At 40.2% G+C, this 19,680-nt stretch overlaps 1 protein-coding gene across 40 annotated transcripts in view; it reads left to right on the plus strand.

Annotated features, from left to right (window-relative positions):
• LOC119731256 (ankyrin-2-like) overlaps positions 1–19,680 on the plus strand; it is a 148,769-nt gene that overhangs the window by 72,745 nt on the left and 56,344 nt on the right. For 35 of the 40 annotated variants that reach the window (XM_038204382.1, XM_038204380.1, XM_038204348.1 and 32 more), the window contains 11 exons: positions 1,149–1,276; positions 2,371–2,783; positions 3,456–3,680; positions 4,795–4,896; positions 10,345–10,502; positions 11,602–11,807; positions 12,627–12,825; positions 13,392–13,488; positions 13,911–14,139; positions 15,368–15,619; positions 17,118–17,165. In XM_038204382.1, coding sequence (XP_038060310.1) covers positions 1,149–1,276; positions 2,371–2,783; positions 3,456–3,680; positions 4,795–4,896; positions 10,345–10,502; positions 11,602–11,807; positions 12,627–12,825; positions 13,392–13,488; positions 13,911–14,139; positions 15,368–15,619; positions 17,118–17,165 — 2,057 coding nt within the window. The remainder of the gene's footprint in view (positions 1–1,148; positions 1,277–2,370; positions 2,784–3,455; positions 3,681–4,794; positions 4,897–10,344; positions 10,503–11,601; positions 11,808–12,626; positions 12,826–13,391; positions 13,489–13,910; positions 14,140–15,367; positions 15,620–17,117; positions 17,166–19,680) is intronic. The other 5 variants (XM_038204357.1, XM_038204374.1, XM_038204375.1 and 2 more) reach the window with 2 other exon arrangements.

Raw genomic sequence — 19,680 nt, forward strand, 5'->3', positions numbered from 1 at the left:
TTTTTCCCAACTGTTTTATGTGTGTGGATACCCATAGTGTTCATAATTGTGACGTTCAACTGTGATTTGTAATTGGCTGTTCACTGGTCCCAATCCGTAACTGGTACTCAGCCTCCTTGGGTTTAAGGATGCGAAGTTTACACGCTTAAATGTTTAAACGAAGAAAATTCTAAATCCGTTTGCAAATTTTACAAAACATTTAAACAAAACCTGAATTATAAAAAAAAGACAGGCTTCGTTCACACAATCTTCCTTTGAGATACATTGCACACAGCACAAATATTTATTGATGTTTTCAAATTTATTTAATTTACAAAGCTTTACAAGAACTGCAGATTACTTTCGGGGTATACATTGTACGTAGTTATTTTTTACATTATCAATGACTGCCCACTGTTTATTATGTCAATCATTGTTGATTTATCATGTCAATCACGCCGGTGTGCAGACAATATTGAGCGGATGTCAGCCTTTGTAAAATGGATTTGAACATTTAAACGATTCTTAGAATAGTTGCTAAACTTTTACAAAATTAAACGCAAAGTCACATCCTTACTTAAGTTACAATGATTACTCTTCCCTTCATCCATAACAATAACATCAGTTGTACTTTTGTGATCTGTCAGAATTTCATGGGTTTGATTAAAAAGTTGACAAATTGGAAGTTGGTTGCAAGGTATGCAGGGACCACATACACATGTATGCATCAGTGTGCATCTTGTCACCATCAACTGACATACGTGTACATTTGTACATTGTGAATGTATAGATCCACGGTGCACTAGTTTGAAGCCAATCGGGTAACGTTTAGTTTTGGGTGATAACATGTGATTGGTTGCCCTTAATACATGTACATGTAATGTAGCGCAGACATACTAAAAGATCCCAAATAAGCCATTCTGTCTAAAATTTTCTATATAAACCCTCATATATTGACCTGTGGTATTCACTACTGACGGTGACCCTTGACCTTAATGACATTTAACATATACATGTACGTAACAGAATCTCATTGTCAAACATTACTCACTCTAAAATCTTCTACATTACTAAATATCACACAAAACTTTAACAGTGTCATCTTCAACACACTCACTAACCCCCGAATTTCACCTTTGACCCCATGACCTCTGACCTTTTGTACGCAGCTGATGACATCTCCATGACTGGGGACAATTCCTTGTTGACCCCTCAAGAGATTAAGACCATGGGAGATGACTCAATGCCCATTGCTAACCGCAAGTCTTGGGAGGAGGAATGGATGTCTGGAGAACCGGTATTGCATGGTTTCTTTCTTTTTTTGCAGTTTTTCTTTTTTGGAAATTAGGGCCTGATTTCATGGAACTTTTGCCAGAATTCTGGCTTTTTCATATTTTTGGGGAATCTCTGTAATTGTATCCCTTCGCAGGCCAGAGAAAGAAATCCCTGTGTTGTGCTCATAGAGAAATGAAATTTACCACACTTTGCACCGAGATTATTTTTAAAATGAATCCCTGTGTTGTGTTCATAGAGAAATGAAATATTAACCCCTTTGTGCCGGGATTATTTTTGAAATAAATCCCTGTGTTGTGCTCATAGAGAAATGAAATATTAACCCCTTTGCGCCGGGATTATTTTTGAAATGAATCCCTGTGTTGTGCTCATAGAACAATTAAATATTAACCCCTTTGCGCCGGGATTATTTTTGAAATGAATCCCAGTGTTGTGCTCATAGATAAATGAAATATTAACCACTTTGCGCCGGGATTATTTTTGTCGAAAATTTCAATTTCTGCAAAAGGCAAAATTTTCCTGCCAACTTCTGATATACAGCCAAATGCCACAAATACTGATTCATAAGAGTCATTTTAACAGTATTGGTATGACATTTCTTGCCGAAACCTCATATGTTTCAGTACTCTGGGGTGTGCACTGGAGCGTAAATTGTACAATAGGCCGTGCACAACGGCCATTTAAAGATCAACACACAGTCCACCTCCACAGACTTCACAGACTTTGTGTGTGTACAAAAAGACACCAGGGATTATCCTGTCACGTTTAAACCCGTCAGCCGTGCCTTTGTACGAAAAAAACCAATGTGTGTTATCACGTCTTTTGACGCAAACTGGTTAAAAATACATTTTAATGAAACGGCAACATGTCGTCATTCAGCCAATAGGCAAATCCGTTGTTTGTTGGTTGATCGTTGCCCATGAGCCAATAAGAAAATTGGTTATGTGGTACATATTGTCAGCACACCAAATTAAGTTTTCTGCACGGACACACATATTTTATAACGAGCGATTATTTAAAAGCCAAGTCTGAAATTCCTTGGAGTTTGTGAAGTTAGTTAACCACATAACTCATGGTTCGTTGGATGTTTCTCCTCAGAATCTGAGATACTACTCCGGCAGCGACTCTCTGTCGGGTCGTTACAGCACCCCGCAGGGCGGCAAGTATCGCAGTGCCATGCTCAGCCCCACAGGCTTTGACTCCCGCGCCAGCACCCTGAACCGCGACATCCCGCTCAGCGAGGCTGAGGAGACCTTCGTGGACGGCGAGATGATCACCCGCACCTCCGAGATCACGGTCGAGTCGGCCGCCCCACTCATGTCATCCAGCCCCGCGATGCGTCACTCCCTGAACGTGACCACACCCGACGGTAAACGGGTCTCGGTTGGTGAGCCGTTCATTGATGAAGACGGGAAGATACTGGAAGGAATGGTGTACGGACGGGATGGGCGTCCCATATCCGCTGCTCTGAGTGACAACGCCCCAGTCAACAGCATTCCTATCTTTGCTGGGTAGGTCATCTTCTTGCAAGTACAGTAGATGTTGCTTTGTGACCACTTTTGAGAGCCACCATATGTGCACACACTCTTGAATTACTATACTCCCAAGGACAATGCTTTGTGTTTCCCTTTGTCCCTTTAATGTAACACTCTTCCATAGACTACACAAACGAACCTACTACAGAGGACTTTTTTGAACAAAAAACGCAACGGCAGGGGACTGAAAGGATCATTTCTTTTCCCTTTGTGTGTCTGTCCTCAGGGGTTATGTAGAACACGTACACCCAGTCGTACTTTACATAACTCTCGAGGACAAGGCATTGTGTTTCCCTTTGTCCCGGTAATTAAGCACATGAACACACGATCCAGGGCTCTTTTCAACAAAAGATGATTGATAGAGGTCAACAAAGAATCTGTTGTTCTCCCTCTGTCTGTCGGTCCTTGGGATGCATGTAGTGCATTTACACCCAGTCGTATTATCCTATGGGCTCTATTCACGAGTCGGCCATATTCAATCACATTTTGACGAAATTTTCACCCTCTCAATGTTGAGCGGGCCATTACACAATAATGCTCAGCGCGACCTAATACCCTTTTTTGTGGAGCCGGTCACATATGCGAACCTCTCTTATTATTGTCATCCATTACTCCTCTTTCTCCCCCCCCCCCCCCCTCCACCTTCAGCTTCCTGATCAGTTTCATGGTCGACGCCCGCGGGGGCACCATGAAGAGTTGCCGTCTGCCCGGCCTACGCGTGGTCATCCCGCCCAAGCGCGCCTCGGGACCCACGCGCGTCACCTGCCGACTGATCAAGAAGAGTAAACTCAGCACGCCGCCACCTCTTCTGGAGAACGAATCTCTAGCCACGCGAGTCCTCGAGGTTGGACCATCCAACACGCAGTTCCTTGGGTAAGTAGACTTCCACTTTTGTTTCTTTTGAGTGACTGGGCTGTATATTTGCCCTCCAAAAAACTTTGTCCAAATTTTACTACCAATCAAAAACAAAAAAAATGTTTCAACTTTCAAGTTGATTGTTTAAACGGAGTAAATTGGACTATTTTAAGAAAAACTGAAATTGTTCTCCCTCCAATTTATTGAGAACGAATTATTAGAACAAAAAGATATTTTTAAAGAAAAATTATACTTCATCATTTTTACACTTTCAATCAAGAGCCTTTTTTTTCTTCTTACTTTTTTATTCTTTTCACTGATTCTCTTTCTGATTTTGCCATAGTGGGCACATTGGTTATTCACATTAATGTCATTAGCAAGTGTTCATGGAAATCATAAAATCAAGCTTTTCATTTCTAATTTTATTTGGGAGTTTTCCACAAAGATACATGTAGCTAGACTGCTGATCATTTTAGAGTACTTCATTCCATAATAAATCATTATCTCTTTTTTTTCTAGGAGCTAAAACTAATTCTAAATTAGTTGTGAACCTAAGCTTTTTCCTGCCAATTACACAAGCTTCTTGATAACAGGATTCTTTCAGCTAAACTTAGCATTTAACTGCTAACTGCTTAAGTAACAGACAGTGAAGAGTTAACTAACAAATTCTCAAACAAGGCTTGTTCGCTTACTATTTTTAGAAGAAAGTTTGTTTTTCACTTTACTGTCTGCTGTGTTTAGTCTTGACAGCGTATTGACCCAAAACATCTTTAAAACAAAACTTGGAATTAAAAAAAAAGCAAAGTGATATGTAAGATTTCTTGCTTTGCATGGTGGAGTATCGATATAGTTTTGGTTTGCGGTAACACCGTGTGGTAATAACTACTATGATAAGCATAGCGATGCAATTAATAGGTTGTTGCCATCACAAATTGATCCTTGAAGTTCATTTCCGTCATATTGTTTATGTTCACATATTAATATTTTTGTTTGTTCTTTTCTCTCTACTCGAAAACCGCTACTAAATAAAAAAAACCAAAAACCCTGCACTCTTTTAATTGCCCATGATAAAATTGCACCGCCCCTTAACAACGTCTTGTGCCCGCCCGCCTTAAACACCCCCAATCCCCAGTGGCCTTGGCAACAAGCTAGTCCACAGCCCGCCCCTTAACGATGGCGAGCAACTTGTCAGTGGAATCATGGAGTTTGGTCCTCCCGCCGAAAAATTCATTGGGTATGTTGCCCGGGAAATAACCCCCCAAGAAAGAGAGTCACCTTTTTTTTGTGTCTTGCTGCTGTCGCATGAGGAACCAGACGTTAGAAGCCATTGGCCGTGGTGTTTTTTCCATGCATTTCATTTCGTCACAGCGTGGTTGCTTTATAAACCCGTGACAGTGTGTCTGTGTTGATTTTTTTTTGACTCTGTGATGTGTTACCGTTAGCGTCTGTGTTCTTCTAGGTAGTTGTGATGTCATTGTTTAGCTTCTAGATACTTGTACGGTACCTTTCTCATCAACCTGTTTTTCTGATGCACGGTTTCTAGTAGTCTTTGGTACCAGACTGGATTTGGAATTTCATTCCCCTTATGCAGCTGGTCCACGACAAGTGTGGTAACGCCATCGTGGCGGTAGATATTGGTAGTTATCCAGTCTTGGGAATTTCGGCAGCGCTACCCAGGAAAGTTTTAGCATACCTCACGCGCGCCATAGTCAAGCTACATGTATATTTAATGCGCGCATGTGAGGTAAGCTCATAATTTCATGGGTAGCGCTGCCAATATTCCTAAGACTGGATTTGATTCATCTTATCGATAGCGACCTCTATTGCCATGTCGGTTTCACCACGCTTGTCAAGGGAATAAAAATAAAATCCAAATCCAATTTTGGACCAAAACTAGTTTCCTAGTGAAAACACTCTCTTTATCACTATAGCAATTTCACACAGTTATAAATCAAAGGACAAGGTTGTGAAATTTTAACAATTTTTTTAAAGGAATATTTGTAAGATTTAATTCCAAGCCCTTTTAAGTTGATAACATGTCAGCGAGTAATGAAGTGGGTAGGCTATAGAGTTAGTCTTAGGTTTTAAAGAACTAAAGTTAGTTTGGTTACCATTTCAAAACAAGTTACGCATTAGTTAATCTTTTTTTTCACTGAGGACTCTGTAAATAACAACATGCTCTTCGGCAAAACAGTACAGTGATTGACACGCTTGTGACATTTGGTATGGTCCAGTTCTTACTGGCATAAGTTTGTAAACATTATGTAGTTTGTAAATATTCAATAAGCCTCTGTACTGATGACGTCACACTTTGTTTATGTGTGTGCTTTCCTATGGTGCTCAGTGGACCGTGGGCCCCCACTGGCTCCATAGGAAAGTGCACATGTAAACAAAGTGTGACGTCACCAGAACAGAGGCTTATTGAAAATTGATTATAAAGAAGGCAAGCGATTTGCGGCTATGCAAGTGTGCACTTGTACAGTGTGTCCTGTTGCTATTATGAGAAGGTTCGCAATGCCACTACATTCCCTACTTTGTATCATTTCACTGTATTACTGTAAAGTGACAGCATAACCACCTCAGAAAATTGACCAACTTGGAATTGAGCCCGATTCCATTCTTTGACCAATTCCGTCCCTTGGATCAATCCTATAATCCTAACCCAATCCTTCAGCGGTCTGGGCAAGAAACGAGTATCACACCCCCCTCTCAATGACATGGAACGTCTCGCCTGCCGTATATTGGAGATGGGTCCGTCAGAAACCTTCCTGGGGTAGGTCACCGGTTGCCCCTAACTGGTATCCTGCATGGCGGTCTGGAAAGCCAGTTTCAGACTGAAGAAAAGATTTTGCTTATTTTTTTTGGAACCGTCACTTTGAAAGATTTAAGTCCTGATTTTTTTCGTTTGACTTGAGGGTTTTTGCTTTTTTGCTTTTTGTGTTTTGTTTTTTTGGCATGGATCTAAAAATCACTTTAACATGTAAATCCTTTTGACCATTGATTTAAATTTGACTTTGTACCGGTACGTTACTTGAAAATTAGACTTAATATAAAAATCTGATTTACTTTTAAAAACAAGTTCATTTTTTCTCTTTTTTTGAAAGAGTTTTTCCTCGTAGTTTTGTACATTTTCATTTGCATGAATCAAGTACATTTCCATATTTTTAAACTTTTTTTGTCTAAGACATATTTGCTGAATCAACAAATTTTGGATAGGCCCTACTGTTTTAATAAGATATGGAGTTAAATGTAAGCCGTAGGCTATTTGTGAAAGTTAACATCCCCTACAAATTTAAACAAACAGTTTTAGTAAAATGATTGAAAAGCCGAAGGTTTGGGAAAAACATGCATTAAACAAAATTACCACAAAATAAAGATCAGGTTTTCAGTACTTTCTGAATAATCTGGTAAGTTTTACAGTTTTTTTTTACAATATGTTGAAGCTGTTGAAAGTTTAGAAAACATTCTGTCAGCTGTAAGTGTCGCCGTACGGATGTCAATTTTGAACGTGAATGTTTGATAGAACATCCAGTCCATTTTTTAACCCAACCTTACAACTGATGTGAAAGTGTCCACAATACACAGGTTGTCACCTTTCTATCGAAGGCTTTCAGTGTGCATTATGTATGCATTTCATTAGCACTACCCTAAATATGTCCTCATTAGGCAGGTTGGTCACCAAAGCATGTGAATGTTAGAGTTGTGTCTCAAAACTTGGAGTGAACGGAGCTTTGAATCGAACAGCACTTGGGAAATTCAGATTTTCCTGTGATAAAGATTTTTCTCCGCAGACTTGCTAAAGACCGGTTCCAAAGTTGACATCACAAAACATTCGCCGCGGGATTCCAAGGAGTTGAAATATGTGCCACGTTTGCAAATTTGCAGCGCGAAAAGTTGCCCTGACTTGCAAATTAACTTTTACGCTGGGGTTGAACCGGCCTTTTACATGTACATTGAAAATGACATGTGGGTAAATCCAGCGTTATGTAATGTCCGTGACAAGAGCTTTTAAAGAGCTCAGTGAATAAACCTGAAAATGTATTTTTCAAATCTTATACATCCATCATCTAGTAATGGTCAAGGAGATTACAGACTACGAGTTTTTGGATCATTTCTCTGAATCATTAATTAGATATCATGGTTATTTGGCTCTGTCACGGACATTACACTTCCTTTAATAATGCTAGAATTGTCTGTGTGCTGTTTTGGGAACATTCCGAAAACAAGTCCAAGTTTTGAGATTTTTTTCGTCATTTTTTTCTCAATATTTCTCCACCTTGTTGCAATAAACCATTTTTTTACCCAAGGGATCAATTCCATCCTGTTTTGCATGAGGTTTGCATCTTGTGCATGGATGTATTTGAATCACAGTGTTTAGAGAACAGTTTTGAATGCATTTTGCTTCAGAGTTTCCCACGATTCATGTGTGCATTTTGAAGATTTGTGCATTTGTCGATTGAAGTCTTGCTTTTCTCAAATTCCTGGCTTCCATTTTTGACTCCTAAAACTCATACTCTGAAAACCCCAACAAAAAATAAATACATAAATAAATGAGACAAATATAACAATTGTTCGCAATTTGTAAGTGGAAAATTTGCCCCTAAGATGTACATGTACTTCTGGATGCAGAAGATTTAAGTGCAAAACCTTCTTAACGTCTAAAAAAAAAAATTGATAAAACAGAGGAGTTACTTAAATGGAAGCTAGTTTTGTGAGAAGCAGTCTTAAATGTTTTGTCACATGTACATATGACATACTTGCATTACCATGGTAACAGACTAATACTTAATACACACGATCCATTGGAACGTTGTCCTCACAAATAACAACATAAATAACTCAAATGTTTGGAAGATGCACTTTAATTGGGCTTGATACCAAAAAAAACCACAAAACAGCACAAAACACGATTGCAGGAACGAAATCACATCAGTAGTCTGACAGTAAAGTGCATGAATGCTATGAGACAAATGGCACCTCTAACGTCATCTTGTTATAGAACTTGACAAAAAGCACCCTGCAATGTTGAGGATTTTACCTTGGAAAAACTTTATGTCAAGGCGCTGTTAATGGTTGAATGTCACAATGTCACAATTGAATGTACTTTTATGGTGTTTACAGAAAATTGGCTAGCTTGTGGAAAATAAAGTATACATGTATGTGCTGCTTAGGGCACATTCACCTGTTGTTCAGAAGAGATATCGTATTTGTGTTTGGGACATTTTTGACAAGAAATAAGGATGGGATTTTTTTTCTTAGACACCCTTATGCCTTATGCAGTTGATAGCATATTTTCTTTCCATCTGCTCATTGCATTGATTTAAACCTTATAACTTCCTGAATTTCTTTTCTATGCTGTTCTTGTTCTTTTCTTCTTGCAACTTTTATCTATTTATGACGCCCATCTACTTAAAACCTTTATAATTCTAAGGACTTTCGTGTGTGTGTTCGTAGAAATTTCCCTTTCTTTATCTTGTCACATTATCTAAACCTATATCGTGGTTGTCCATACCAAATTGAATTTACCGGCAATCCTATGCCACAACTACATATTTAACCTGTTATATTTTCCTGCGTTTTATTGCTTGCTTATTAGCTTTCTGCTTTTTTGCCTCTATCTCATCTCTTCGTTATCCTTTCAAAATTTCTATTTCATAAATGTACTATCTTTTGAGACAGTTTTAGAAATATAATGTCTTACACCCAGACTTCAGTGTCTTCAATAGACCAGTTTTATGCTCTTCTTCCACATATTTCCTTGCAGGTAGTCAGGAGCCAACTCTAAAGTTCACGTTGATAGAACGTTTCTCTGTAATTTCTTCCAACACAGATTTTCTTTTTCCTTTTCCTTTTTTTTTTCCCTTTGGCACGCATTTTATTTGCTTTGCTGCAGTCCAAACCTCCCAGCAGATTCCAGTTCTTATTGTTTCTCAACACATTCAGCTTTGCTCTTATTCTCTAAACCAGAAAACAAATTTCCAGAAAACAAACTTTTACAAAACACAATCTCAAGTTTTTTTTGTGAAAGGGTCACTCAGTGTACACTTGACAACAAACCGAACGCACCTTTGCACAAAACAACGCGCACAAAATGCCCTCATCACACTGGTGACGGTTTCACTGAATTGACATGTAAAGCCCAGTTCATACTCGGCGCGAATGCGAATGCAAGCGAATTTGATGTCATGAAACATTCGCTGCGAAATTTGCCGGAGTTGGAATATGTTCAACTTTTACGAATTTGCAGCGCGAATACTCCCCATGTGAATTTGACGTCATGCAACATTCGCTGCGAAATTTGCCGGAGTTGAAATATGTTCAACTTTTACGAATTCGCAGCGCGAATACTTCCCATGACGTCACAAATTCACTTTCACTGTCGCTTTCGCGCTGAGTATGAACCGGGCTTAAGTGTAGTACATGTTTAACCAAAAAAACATATACTTTCTTTTATGAAATACTTGAACACAATTCAGCTATTGTGAACAAACCATACAGATGAAAACAAAGTCCTAAACATTTGGTTTTGAAACATTCTTGATACAACTCCGTCAGTATCACACACACAACATCAACACGATGACACAACTTTCATCGGTTCGCCTTCAAACATCCATTCACAATGACCGAGGAATTTCTTGCATTCTTCTGACACTTCTCTGTCATTCTTCGATCCCTGTAGCCCAGTTCTGATCGAGGTGCCGCACTTTGCGTCGCTGAGGGGCAAGGAACGCGAGATCGTCATCCTACGGAGCGAGAAAGGCGATACTTGGAAGGAACACTCGTTGGACGCCAAGGACACAGAGGTCCACAAGGCCTTGGAGGGATATGAAGGGGACGGTAAGACTAAGTCCAAGTCTAAATTTCTTGTATAGAGCCATTGTCTAGGTCAGGGTTCCAACAGTCATGACAAAATCCTGGATTTTTAAGCTATCATGGAAAATCACGGAAAAGTTATAGATTCATGGAAAGTTATTTCAAGAAAAGAGTCGTGGAATCCACAACTCCTACGTGATGATGCGTAGTATTTTTCTGTGGCAGTCTTCAAGTTTGCATTCCAGTTTACCATACTTACTCTTCATGTATGAGCTCCGTGCGCTAACAAAAGAGGGCGCCCTTTTACCTAGCAACGATGTCCCACAGGTGGGACATTTAGCTGGTTGACGCGCACCGTTCCTTGTGTGGGACGCACGTACACCAGGGGATTTGTACTATGTACATGCAGTGGTACGGCCGCGCGTCGCGGCAAAATTGCAGTCAGGCAAGATGGCGTCGGTCGGTCACCCCCAACTGTACTTTGCTTGCCGGTGAGGGGGTACTTGTGAACAGAGCGGTTACTTGCTACATGTTCAGTGCACCATTGTGATGCTTTTGTGGTGCTAAGTGGTCTTCTATCAAAGCTTTATTTTTAGTGTTATGCTTAGCCAGTGTATTGTAAAGAGGCTCCTGAGATGCTAAAACAGCATAGGAAGTGGTCATGAAAGCCCTCATTTTGTCCCCGAAAGTCATGCAAAGACATGGAATTTCATTTTTAAATTTCTGTGGGAAACTTTCCGGTTGTAAGACAACTGTAACTAGGTGGAAACATGTTGATGACAGACATAGCTGGAGCTTTTAAAAGCTAAGACTGATAATAGACAAGGGAAGGGTTAGAATGACACTAGGGATACAGAGGTGCACTTGTAGGGTCTTCGACATGGGGTATAGATGATAAAACCTTGCAGAAATCTTATAGGATATGGCACACTTTAATAATGAAAATAAATACGTGGAATTTTGTGAATGCCTATTTCATGACTTAAGATGTGATAACTGGAGGAAATGTCCAACTTTGTGAATAAAACATAGCTTGCTTAGAGCTTTGACCTACGTAGGCCTCTGAAGACCTGAAACCCCAAAGTCTAAGTTCATGAATTCTTCCTTTTTTTCCTCATCACAGATGACAACAATGTGAACTCAGACAGGCGCATTTGTCGCATCGTCACCAACGACTTCCCCCAGTACTTTGCAATCATCTCCCGCGTCCGCCAGGAAACCAATACGATCGGCACTAACGGTGGCATGCTCAGCTCCACCGTCGTACCTCAAGTCCAGGCCGTGTTCCCCGAGGGCACGCTGACCAAGAAGATCAAAGTGGGCTTGCAGGTGAGAAATTAACTCTTTAAGTAGGAATTTCTTTGTTAAAAACAAAAACCCAAAAATATTATCACTAGTTGTAGCCAGGTGCATCACAAATCAAATCACAAGTCCAGTCACAAGAAAACACAAGTCCAGACACAAGAAAACACAAGTCCAATTACAAGAAATTACAAGTCTAATCACAAGAAATTCCAAGTCATATCACAAGAAATCCGAAGTATTATCACAAGAAATGACAAGTCCATCCACAAATCCAATCACAAGTCCAATCACAAGTCCAGTCACAAGAAATCACAAGAAATGCCAAGTCCTATCCCAGGAAATATCAAGTCCAATCAAAAGAAATCACAATTCCAAGCACAAGAAATCACAAGTCCTATCACAAGTAATCACAAGTCCATGCACAAGAAATCACAAGTCCATTCACAAGTCCAAGTACAAGATATCACAAGTCCAATCACAAGAAATCACAAGTCCAGTCACAAGAAATCACAAGTCCAGTCACAAGAAATCACAAGCAATCACAAGAATTCAGAAATCACAAGAATGCAGAAATCACATGTAATCACAAGTGCAGTCACAATCAAATCACAAGTTGGTCACAATTTATTTACAGGCTATGAAAAGTAACACAGGATTGCCTTTGTCAATGGTCATTTACATGGCATGTGACTTGATTTGAGATTTGGATGACTTGCGATCGACTCCTGACAGCTTGCCTACGATTCTGATGTTTCCCCATGAACCCCAGTAAGATCAACAAAATAACGTCATCAAAATTGAATTTTTAAACCAAATTTTCTTTGCAATTAAAATAAAATATAGGCCCAGCCAGTCAGCAATGAAGTGGTCAAGAAAGTCCTGGGTAACCGCGTGATGGTCAGTCCCATCGTGACCATCGAACCACGTCGACGTAAATTCCACAAGGCCATCACCGTGACAATCCCTATCCCCAACAACCAAGGAATCATCAATGGTTACGGTGGGGACACGCCTACGTTGCGATTGCTCTGCAGTATCACAGGTAAAGAAACATTGGAAACGAGTTTGAAATAAGACTAGGACGAGAATCTTATACATGTGCCATAAATGTGGCTGGCCTTGACTGCTTTAAACTGGTTTGTACCACTTCAGACCAGTTTTGGACCACTGAAGACTTTTCTTTTGGACCTCAGTACAGAGACTCAGCCGGAACAGGCTGGTCTCAACTGGTTTTCACTAGTTTACATTAATTTGAGCAACACAGCCGTCATTTCAATGGACATAGCCAAAACAGACTGGTTTCAACTGGTTCTCACTAGTTCAGACCAATTCAAGCTGCACAGGAAATGTTTTCTTTCTAGACCTCATGACAAAGTCTCAGCCAGTTCAGACTGGTTCAAACTGACTCCCTCTTGTCTGAACTGGTTCTGAGCAACCGAGACCCACTTTGGCTGCTCCTAGGTTGCTCTAGCTCTGTCTTGTTCAAACTGGTTCAAACTATTTCCTCCTTTTTCACACAGTGAATTACTGGACAAGATAGTCTTTTCGGATAAATTGTCAACCCAATCTGGGGTCTTGGGTAAACTCTCAATCAATTATCTTTAACAGGTGGCACTGCACCAGCCCAATGGGAGGACATCACAGGCACCACGCCGCTGACATTTGTGGACAACTGCGTCTCCTTCACGACTACAGTCTCTGCAAGGCAAGTGTAGAGATAAGACCTTGTTTAGACCTTGTCTTGATGAATACTGCACCAACACCCCTTCTCAGGGGTCACACGGGCAGGGTATACACATCCTTCCTGCCAGAAACACCGGGGCGAACCCCTTCTCTTAGCGATAAGCGTTACTGGGTTCTTTTACGTGTGTTAGGCCTTATACAACACACGGGACCTACGGCTTTGCGTCCCATCCGAAGGACGGAGCAAGAATGGTTAAGTGCCTTGCTTAAGGGCACAAGTGTCCACGCCTGGGCTCGAACCCACGTCACTGTTGCCTCAGAAACACCAGAACATGAGTCCGGTGCTCTTAACCGCTAGGCCATGACACAGCCACCGATTTCATGACATATTCCCATCAAAGAAAATCTTAACTGTAGTCTTCTTTCCCTTATTTTTTTGTCCAGGTTCTGGCTGATGGACTGCAAGGAGATAGACCAAGCCAGCAACTTTGCCCGGGAGCTGTACCACGAGCTCAAGTCCGTACCCTTCATGGCCAAGTTTGCCATCTACGCCAAGACCCACGATCCCATCGAGTCGCGAGTCCGTGTCTTCTGTGTGACCGACGACCGGGCTGACAAGACGCTGGAACAGCAGGAACAGTTCAAGGAGGTGGCTCGCAGCAAGGATGTTGAGGTAAGAGGTTTAGATCCTATCGATAAGATTTTTAAAAATATTTGTTTAAGCAACATCAGATCAATTGCAATTGCCCAGAAATGATCAACTGAAAAAAACCTTGCTTGGAATGAAGATAGCTCTCGTATCAAATGACCAATGAAATTATTCCACCTGGAATGGTATTGTTTGGAAGTGAACAATCACTTAACCCTCGGAGTCGACTGAGCAAAAAAATCACACCGTGAAACCACATGGAGAATTTTATCACCACACTGTTTCTAGGTCAATAACCCCCTCATGTACAAGATATAGGCAGGTCACATGGCCTTTGTGTGGGCCAGGATTGTTTACGACCTGTCTGAGCTCTGGGCGGCACGAGGGGTTGACAGAGAGAGATCGGCGGCACAAAGGGGTTGGCCACTAAGATATCCAATTACTGCACAAAGGCATTAGGCGCCTCTTGGGGCTGCTGTCTTTCAACACTCCTTACTCTGAGAAAAAGTTATGACCATATTTGAAAAATGTGGAGAATTTTATCACCACGTGGCCACACCGAGAGTTAAGATGGAATGCAAATACGAGAACGGAATCCAGTTACGGGACCCCAGGATTGTTTGCATATGTTTTCTCTGTTTTCTCAAAATGTAAAGACCAATTGAGCAAAAATTTCCACAAACTAAATTTCTTTTGCAATTTTGTTGCTTCAGACAACAACAAAAATACACAAAAAGCAAGTAATCCGACAAGAATCGGGACTATTGCATTGCTGTCCCATGCAGTAATGTACTTTACTAAGCAATTGTGGAACTGTCGCACAAGGTGGTGCACATGTGCGAACATTGCCGTAGCTACATGAAAATACAGCAGCATACATGTACATACGGCAACATTTTGCTAAAATAACTGATGCGTACTTCAGCAACATTTTGGTGAATAGATCTCAAATGTGCAAAATGTTCTAAACACGCGCGCGTGTTGCTCGACATTTCTTCCAAATACGGCGCAGCTGATGCGCGTCACAGAAGTTTGACGCCCAAATTGCCGATGCACGTGGCAATTTGTAGAAAGTGACGTCATTTGATTTGAGACCTATTTGTATGAGGTATTGTAAAACAAATATAACATGGTATATTTCGGAAGTTAGAAAACTAAACTTCCATTGCCTCGGGAGCCAATATCAGCTATTGACCCTCAAACCATGTCATATTTGTAAACTATTTACTTGATTGACTCATTCGTTTCACAGGCGCTAGAAGGCAAACCAATCTACGTTGAGATGGCCGGTAACCTGGTCCCGGTCCAGAAATCTGGGGATCAGCTTCACCTTCTCTTCTCTCCCTTCCACGAGAATCGCTTGCCGTTCTTCGTCCGCGTCCGAGACTCGGCCACGGAGCCTTGCGGCCGTCTGTCCTTTATGTCAGAGCCCAAGATCAGCCGGGGTATGCCTCCGCAGAAGGCCCTGTGCAACCTCAACATCACAATGCCTCCCTTCGTCAAGGTAAAACCATTCTTTCATTTTAATGTTCATTTTTCCTCAAAGTATGAATTTTGTTTAATAACTACAACTCTTGACATGTTGTGGTTGAGTTCCTGGTATTCCATTCTTGATATTTCCAGAACTGGAAAATTTGTTTTAGGTCCTTTTTTATTTATTTTTTATTAGCAATATTTGAGAGTATAAGGAGTAATCTAAAAGAAATATCCGGGGCAAGCTGAGGACAATATAATCCGAAATAGGCCCATTGTATTTGAAATTACTTGCAGGATTCTAAACAACTTCTCCAACATCGTCCCACAATGAAGTTGAACAATACTATTGTTCAGAATACTGCAAGTAATACACAATGTAATTGATATATTACAGATAAACTTGTCCGTACCTTATCCAGGATACTTAAAAGATCACTAAGCAGACTTTTTAACATGTGGCTTACACAATCCTGGGCAAAACAAATCCTGCTTCTTAACATTAGAGAAATTACAACTAACAGATTCCGCGTAAAGGTAGACATATTTTGCATGACATTTTTTAGGGAAGATTGCAAATTAAACAAGCAGTAACTCGAGGGTAAACCCCGAGGTAACCCACAAAACCTTGAGGTAAACCTTGGTACATTGTAAACCTTGATAAACCTCGGTAAACCTCAGTAAAACTCGGTAAACCTCAGTAAACATTGATAAATCTTGGTAAACCTTGAAAATCCTTGGTAAATCTTGGTAAACCTTGAGAAACTTCAGTAAACCTTGATAAACCACAGTAAACCTTGGTAAACCTCAGTAAACCTTGGTTAACCTCAAGTTACTACCTGGTAAATTTTGCAGTCTCCCCTTACTGACGAAATGTGTGGGGCATCTTCTAGTTGGTAGGAGAATGAATTTAGTCTTAGAAGTCTTAGAATGTGGCATTCTAATGTTCGAACTGAGGGACTAAGAACATCATGAAACTTGGTTGACACATTCATTCATGTAGATCATTTTAGATTTCATTCCGAACAAAAACATCTGTTTTTCTTTCTGTTAACGAGTTAACAATCCTCATCTCGGCATTTTCAAATGATGTTAACTGAAATGAAGTCTTTTATTAAATTTATGAGGCGTTGCCTTTTTGTCTATTAACCCCAAACATTCTTCAAATTGTTCAGGCATTGGTTTGAAAATATTCTGAAAAGAATAATTTGAGATGATTGTCCATATGTTTCTGAAATACATGAACAGTAACTTTATCATTTCTCCATTTTAAAATTGAAAAATATGTTTTCTTCATATACATGTATGAAACAAATTATTGCGATATTACATGTATATTGATGAAAATTTTCTAGCCACAGCAAATTTGACAGTATTTTAGCTTCTTCTGAAGGTACTATACATGTAATTAACCTATTAACATCTGGCAACATTACTGATTTGAACATGCATCGTTTTTCCATTCCCCATGTCTTCCACTGCGACCTTTATGCCCAACCTCTTTGCCTTGACCTTTGACCTTTGCGCAGGTCAAACGGCCGAGCGAAAGCGAGTCGGAGAGTGAAAGCAGTGAGGAGGTAGCTTAAACGACCACTGACGCTTCTTAGAATATCTGTATCTATATCTGTGTGTGTTCTAAGGGACAGTATCCGAGACAAGCATGGGCAATAGAGGGCGCCAGACTCTGATTTTAGTCTTCAAGTGATCCTTACCGAGCAATTGCAAAGTTTTCCTATTCGCTTTTGTCATAGTTTACTCTTATACTTGATTTCACCCTTAACTTTTGCAATTTGGATTTCTTTTTCTCAAATTACATGTAGGGTAAGTTACTCTAAAAAGTAAAACAAGCAAATAAGAAGTTGCGTTATTGAGCTGCCGAAATGCAGATGGGTCGTGCTACAAAATAGAGATCCACTTTTTTTCTGTCCCTGTTACATCTAACATCTATGATTTTATAATTTTGATTCGTTCTTAATGCTTTTGTCTTCCAAGAGTGATAATTAGTAGCAAACTACATTGTACATGTTTATGTATCTACCCAATCCAACCGTTTGAAGTTATTACATACGATACTTGAATTTCAAAGTACCAAGGTAACATGCATTTGCGGAGCATTTTTGAAAAGACCCAGACTTCTGTCAAAATGAAGCAAAAATTACAATGCATATGGACATCCCTTGAATGTAAACTTTATAGATGTAACAAAGATGGCAGTCTCAAATCTTCTTAAAAGTTTGTTGAAGTTGAGTGACCAGTTTTCAGTGCGGATGTTCTTGTCAGATGGCAAAGTTTTTTTTCTCGATCACTTTTGAAGTAAGAAGTTTTCTGGCTTATTACAAATATTTTTCCATTGATGGTGTATGAACCGACTTGTCAGTTTCCATGGGAACTTTCTGTCGCCCGGTAACGATCACTTGAAGTCCGCCCTCCCGATACCCCCGATTGTCTCGCTACTGGTCCCTCGTATTGCATGATCTGTTGAAGTCTGCATGCTGAAAAAAAGATTGTCTTTGTCATTAGTTATCATAGTGTACAACACCGCAGTATTGCATGATGGCAAAAAAAGAAAAAATACGGCATTTCTGCACTGACCAAGTCACTGGTAGAAGAATGACGCAGTTTTCCAACTTCCTTTGCAATTTTTTTGACTATATGCCAACCATCCAAGCAGCAAAGTTTATATATTCAAGTAAATCCAGTTAAAGTTTTGGAGGAATGAAACATTGTTTTGTCCTGGTGTTTCATACCACTAATGGTTTGAAAGAACAAGTTAGGGAAGAATGCAAACTTAAACAAGGGGTAAATCTAGGTTTTACCCTGAGGTAACCCAGAAAGCCCTGAGGTAACCCAGAGGTAACCCAGAAAAACCTTGAGGTAAAAATTGAGTTACCTCTATTTACCGGGTAATTTTGCATTCTCCCCTTATTTCATTCACTGATTGAAGTTTTATTACTATCAAATAAGTGAGAAAAACAAGATCGTTAACAAAATCTTGGAAACGAAACAAACTGATAGACACCAGGTTACTTTGAAAAACTTTGGTTATCATGTTATTATAATGGCTTCAAGGATTTCCTTTACATGAAAAGTACATAAAAAAGAACCCCTCCCCCCAGAAAAAAAAAACCCAAAAAGTTGTAGTGCGTGAATTAAAAAATGTCTTTTGATTTACCCTAACAGTCCTGATTCCTCCAATTTTAATACGATTTTGCACACACCCAGAAAATTCAATGACTACCGGTAGATTCCAAACTGTTGCAGTCTTTCTCTGCCAGTGGTTTGTGACTATTGCATGAAATCATCACAGGCAGGGGCACCGGTTACCATTATAGCAGTATACCAGCTAAGGTCTTTGGGACAAAAAGTATCACATGTAGCTTGCCAGTGACGTATATTTTGACCATGCACGAATAAAAGTCACAGAAAGAAACGGTGAAAACGTTACTTTATCTTGAGTGAGTTGGAGGTATTCACAAGAAAAATAAAATGGAGGTACATTTATTCAGACAGTTTGGAAATTTGGCTCGGAAATTGGAGGTTGACTCTTTCGTTTGAGTGCTTTGGGAATTTGGTATGGACTCCGTGCACCAACAGTAGAGGGCGCTAGTGACTACATTCAAGCGCTTCAGTGGGAGGACATACTGCATGCGCATACTGGTTCGCGCACGTATGGCGCAAAGTACGCGCAACTAATGTTATTCTGTTTGTGCACAATCCATAGAGCTATTACATTACTAGAGCGCTGCCTAAATGTCCAAAGTGATGCCTGCTGGGCGCATCCATGTTTGTGCACAAACCTATGGAAAACCCAACATTTTGCACGGCATTTTTACGGCTATTTGCATATCTACGTTTGTATTCTATAGGGCCTACAGGTGCGTTATCGAAGCCAATAGGTGCGCCCAAAACCGAAGCGCACAATCAGTAAATGAGTGTTTCAATTTGCTCTACTCAAACCATGCAAATACCTGCACGTATGCGCTGCAGATGATTTTGCCGTGATGTTTTTTAAACCGTCGAAACGCACTCAAATTTCTTGTGCAGGTTGCATTTAGAGTGCACTTTCAAAAATCCCTCCATCTTATTTCATTA

The sequence above is a fragment of the Patiria miniata genome, unplaced genomic scaffold (genome assembly GCF_015706575.1).
Source record: "Patiria miniata isolate m_02_andy unplaced genomic scaffold, ASM1570657v1 HiC_scaffold_23, whole genome shotgun sequence".
Taxonomy (NCBI): domain Eukaryota; kingdom Metazoa; phylum Echinodermata; class Asteroidea; order Valvatida; family Asterinidae; genus Patiria; species Patiria miniata.